The sequence below is a fragment of the Theobroma cacao genome, chromosome 5 (genome assembly GCF_000208745.1).
Source record: "Theobroma cacao cultivar B97-61/B2 chromosome 5, Criollo_cocoa_genome_V2, whole genome shotgun sequence".
NCBI classification, from domain to species: domain Eukaryota; kingdom Viridiplantae; phylum Streptophyta; class Magnoliopsida; order Malvales; family Malvaceae; genus Theobroma; species Theobroma cacao.
This window is the reverse complement of record NC_030854.1, coordinates 30,095,161-30,100,842: the sequence shown is the minus strand read 5'-3', so window position 1 is coordinate 30,100,842 and position 5,682 is coordinate 30,095,161. Positions and strand designations below refer to the sequence as shown.

General features: G+C 30.3%; 2 protein-coding genes across 4 annotated transcripts in view; one reads left to right on the top strand and one right to left on the bottom strand.

Annotated features, from left to right (window-relative positions):
• Nucleotides 1-5,682, top strand: part of LOC18599299 — a 16,207-nt gene that overhangs the window by 6,486 nt on the left and 4,039 nt on the right. The gene's annotated exons all lie outside the window — the stretch shown is intronic.
• Nucleotides 4,766-5,682, bottom strand: part of LOC18599294 — a 27,420-nt gene continuing 26,503 nt past the window's right edge. The window contains exon 3 of the mRNA XM_018121922.1: nt 4,766-4,906. Within this exon, the coding sequence (XP_017977411.1) occupies nt 4,836-4,906 (71 nt within the window). The 3' untranslated portion in view covers nt 4,766-4,835. The remainder of the gene's footprint in view (nt 4,907-5,682) is intronic.

The window sequence follows — 5,682 nt, the reverse complement described above, 5'->3', positions numbered from 1 at the left end:
TACATGTTATTATATATATATATATACTATATATATATATATATAACTATATTGATTATGATTAAGTATATATAGTTGTAAATAAATGCAAGCAACTGAAATAAAATGAGATGTTAGCTTTTTGAAAGTGTTCAACTGCACTCATAAGTGTTTAGGGGGTCATAGTGATTTTATAAATAACAAGTCCAAGTCTACGAGTGTACGTACAAAATTGATTAACCTTCACTTGAAAGTTGACGATTTAGTTGAATAATATTATTATTTAATTTTTTATGTAAGAAATGTATAATTTTATACTATCGCAGAAGTATAGTGAGGATTTATCTTCTCAACCAGAATTCGATCCGCATGCTTAGACTGAAGCAATTGGAAGGATGGAGACTAAACACACTCACGTGTATGGGTTTGGTACTCGGGTGCCCGCTACAACTTTACTTACTGAAACACACAGCAATGTAGCAACATCTGAGTTTGCTTGTCGCCCTATCAACTTAAACGTTACCCGTCCCGCAATTACATTGGAAGAAAAAGTGAAAAATCTTTCAAAAAAGTTGGGTAAGATACGTGAGGAAATACGTGGGAAAATACGTTAAAAAATTAAGAATGTAATGGCGGAAAGCATGAGTGAATTTATGACACGTATGAAAACCATGATCATGACTAATGCGCTCTCAAAACAAAGAAATGTGGGACCTTCAAGCTAAAATCTTAACAAGCAAGAACACAACATTTTATGATATGATGTCTATTTTTCACTACTACACTTGGATACTTTTTAGTATAGCTGTTTAATAACACATTTAGGTTTATATTCATATGTGTTTAACTGTTTTAGATATTATGTGTTTAGGCTAATTTTTAATTGTATGAATTTCACTTTGAATCTCGGTTTTTAATGTGTGTTTCCTTTATATATTTTGAAAGTCAAATGTGAATGGGAATTAATAATTTATTATCAAAATCAAAATTAATCATTTTTGTTGGAAAAACATTACTAAAAAGATATGCAATTAAAAATTAGTAAAAGAATTTCCATTAGAAATACATCACCGACGGAATATTCTGTTAAAAATTTCCAACGGAATTCTCTGTCGAAAAAAACATTCCTAAGGAAAATTTCGTGGGAAATTCATTTCTTATAAAATTATTTCAGACGAAATTTTTTTCCAACGGAATTCTTTTCACAATAGTTTCCAATGAAATTTTTCACGGAATTCCAATGGGGTAGCCAACAGAAATCATATTTTTCCAACGGATTTCCAATGGAAAGTATTGCCGACGAGGATTTTAGCGACTGAATTTCCAACGGATTTTTTTGTTGGAAATCCGTCAAAACAAGGTATTTTCAATGGAAATCAACCTATTTTTAACAAAAAATTTCGTTAAAAATAGACTGTTTTTTGGTAGTGAGGAAACTAGTGAGAACTGAGGTGTGTTAAGGTACAAAAATATCACTTGTGTGTGGAAAGGGAAAATTCGCATTTTCTTAAGGCTTGATCCCATCTCGTGTGCACGTGAGCTCACTTTGTTTTCTTACTTACAACAAGTTCATGATAAGTTTGCTTATATAAAGCACTAACATCTTTTGTACCTAGACAATGTGGGATAGAAACCTTATGAGATATCACCATATATCTGATAATTCCCCACATATTTCACAAAGTTTCATAATAGGAAGTTTTGTTGGGACTAATCTCATTCGAATGTAATGTATCGAGATTGGTGTTTTTTGAGCTACCAAGCCTAAAAAGAATACAATATCAGTAACAGGATGTTGGTGAAGTTTATAACTTATATGAACAAAAAATTCTTTATGTGAAATATGATTTTTATCCATCGTTGTTGATTTCATCACGCAAGTGCACAAGCCGTAACAAGTAATATAATAGTAAGTAAAGTGTCGAATCTCATAGAGAATTTTACCAACTATTACTAAGTAGTAAAATTAAAACAACATAATCTTATTCAAACAACCAAATTAAAGTGATTAATTAAAAGTAAAACTAAAACTAAATAATAACTAAACTAAGTCCAAAAGCTGATTGGTAAAATTTTATTAGGAAAATTCAATTAATAAAAAATCTAAGATTACAATATCTCTCAACACTTCGTCTGAATCTTGTTTCTCTCAGAAGCTTCAATTTATTTATAAGTCTCTAGCAAAGTTCTTATATTAAAATTACATTAAAAAGCATGCAATTGTGTTAAAGTTATATTTTTCATACACAAAGATAATTCTAGAAATTAGCAACATATTCCTAGTAAAGTGCTTGTAAACTAAATGCTACAATGTTATATTATCAAGATTTTAATATGCATTTTTCTATATATACCAATGTTATATTTCAAAACAATTACCTTAACAATCACTTAATATGGCACCAAACACAACTTCTGTTTCTTTTTCTTTGAAATAGTAAAATTTTGTTGAGAAAAAAAAATATTGTCAATAGCATAGTCAGGATAAAAGTGACTGACCATGAGCAATAACAATTATATATATATATACTCGTTGCTTCCTTGGAATTGATGATCTAGACCAATAGTTTGCACCTTGTATTCTAGTGTAAGAATGTATAACTCGATTTCTCGATTATTATGTAGTCGAAATATGCCCCATTCACAAATGTGAGTCTTAACTTATATATATGAAAGTTGCCAAGTCAACGCTTAAATGTTTATTGCATAACTCGACATTTTATCATGTGGACATGTAATGTACTATGTGTTTTGTAAATGGTTCTTCTAATAAGGAGAGATGAAGTATTGTGAAAAGGAAAGTGAGATGCACTAGAGGCAACATGGAGGAAGATTAGAACAATCCTTGAAGTGTTGAGCCCTTTGTGGTAAGAGGTAAGAGATACACATTAGGAAAAAGGTAGAAAAATTGTGGTGGTACGCATGGTGGAGAATAAGATAGGAAAGAATTAAGTGGAGCGGAGAAAGAGTATTTAGAAAAAGCTTTAAGAAGAAAATATGTTAGAGAAGAAATTTGGTGAAATTCTGATGTCTCTTAAATTTTTAAAACTCACACACACACACCAAGTAAAAACAGTTTCTTAAGAGCTATTGGATAAGAAATTTTTATTGGTTATCACTGGGAACCACATTTAGGAAAAATTTGTGTATCATGTAATAACACATTCATCATGGGGAGAACATGTTAGCCAACTATGTATGTGTGTATTGGATAGTGGAAAGATGTTTAGGAAAAGGTAAAGCACTTGCATTTAAAGGAAATGTTAAAAGAAAGATTTCTTAACTACTTTTATATCTTAATTATCAAGTTAAACTCTTTGGAATAAAGATTAAAACAACTTAATAACTTTACTACTTGTTTTAAATTACTTTTTTGCTCTCTATGTGACGTAACTGTTTTATATTTATTCTCATTTTGTAAAATAATACTTTAAAAAATAATAATATGTTGTTAAAATCAAACACTTATATGTTTCAATAATAATTTTTAGGTAGACCAAATTAAATTAGATCTTTATATAATTTCAAATAGCAATTAGGAATTTTTTTATTTTAATATATTTTATATTAAATATTTTTTAAAATTGATCTTCAACAAAATTTTAATAAAAAAAGTAAAATGTGATGAAATTTTTATAGTAGAAAATACAGAATACAAATAAATTAAAGGTTAATTTTTTTATAAAAAAATGATTTTCAAACTTCTTAAAAAAAAACATAAATAAAAAATTGAAAAGTAATATAGAAACATATATCTATGCTTCTGACTGGAAATTTTTATATCAAAGGCAACCTTTGACAAAACCTTTTGACAACACTCATAATGGCGTGCTGTAAATAGTAGAAAGTTTTGAAATATTTGGTTTGTGCGCGTTCAGACTAAGAAATCGGTACCAAAGAACAAGAAATTTAGATTCTAACTAAAGTGGCCTTGACAAAAGCGCAATCGAAAGATTCGCGAGGTTTTCGTGTGATACGTCACAAGAAGTTGGTCGAGTCGAACGAGTTTTGGTCTCATGGAAAATTGTCCCAACCCAACCCACTTTTCGAAAAGCAATTGATATGTCTATTGCGCCTATCACACGTCACAGTCCTCGTCTAACACGTCGCTCTGCTTTTTCTTTTCTTTCTTTATCACAATCACCTGCTTTGTGCGACTTACCATTCACTCAATCCTTTTACTTATGACACTTGGAAAGGGTAATGGCATGGTGTAGTCAACAAGGTCGTACTGTTATCCCGTATGCAATATCAGGGATGGACAGACATAAAGTGAAATGGTGTCAGGTGAATAAGGGAACTATTAAAATTTTTTATTAATTATCTTTAATTAATATTTTATATAATTAATAAATTTATTAAGTTTTTTATAATTTTATAAAAAATACAATCAAAAATTTCAAATCAAAATAAATTTAGTTATGATATAGACATTTGACGTCGATGGTCATTACTCATTGAAGATAGGTTTCTCCGTTGAACAATGTGGAATTATCGCAATCAATCATTATCATCACCAAGCAATTTTTTTTTTACTCCGATGGTCGGTACTTGGATCGATTTATCTTTACTAATAATGAAGATCTAAAATTATAAAATTTTTTAAATGTTTTTCTATTTATTTCAGCGAACATACAGTTTATCAAACCATAAACTTATCTTTCTTTAATTTTCTTGTACAATCAACTTTCGATGAATCAAATACCAGCCTAAATGATCCATCTTCAATCAATGGGGGGGTGATTTTCTTGGTTCTGCCGTGGCATCATAAGTTCACTGCAAATTAAATTGTCCACAAAAGGGGAATAAAATTATAGTCCAATGGATACTACAAATTCGCAGAGGGAATCATCAGACTAAAAATGTTTGAAGAAAACCAACCGGAGAGACCGAGTGAGGAGATCAACCGTAATTGCATCACCTTCATCTTCAGCACTGACAATACCGGGTAATGGCATGGTGTAGTCAACAAGGTCGTACTGTTATCCGTATGCCATATCAGGGATGGACAGACATAAAGTAAAATGGTGTCAGATGAATAATGGAAGTATTAAAATTTTTTATTAATTATCTTATTTAATTAATATTTTATATAATTAATAAATTCATTAATTTTTTATAATTTTATAAAAAAATAGGGTCAAAGACTTCAAATCAAAATAAATTTAATTATAACATATGCAAAAAAAATTTTGAATGGTCCCTGTCAAAAAAAGTGAAACACAAGGAAAAGAACCCATGGATGTTGAATGCTGCATATGCTAATTGGCAAAGGCTCTCATATTGTCCTCCTAGATTGTCCCTAGAAAATGAGGGTGCTAAACTAGGGTGCGTAGGGTAGCCTTTAGGGAGAATCTTGAATAGAACAGACCACTTGGCTTATGAATAACCATCGATGAACAAAGTCTTACCCCAACCATAGAATGGTGCCTAGTGGGCATGCAGGCTACTCATCATTTTCTGATCTGAACGGTCCAAATTCATTGGCAAATCCAAGTTTGCCAAAGAAAAAGGGGGCATGATGCTGAAAGTGAGTTCCAATACAGATAAAATACACGAATGGATGGGAGCGCAAGCAACTGTGGAATATTCCAAATTCCAAATTACATATAAGAGATAGGGCATCAATTGATTGGTTATAATATAAACCAACTTGGTTAATCATTTATAAAAAATATGAATTTATTCTAGCCAAATGCTTTT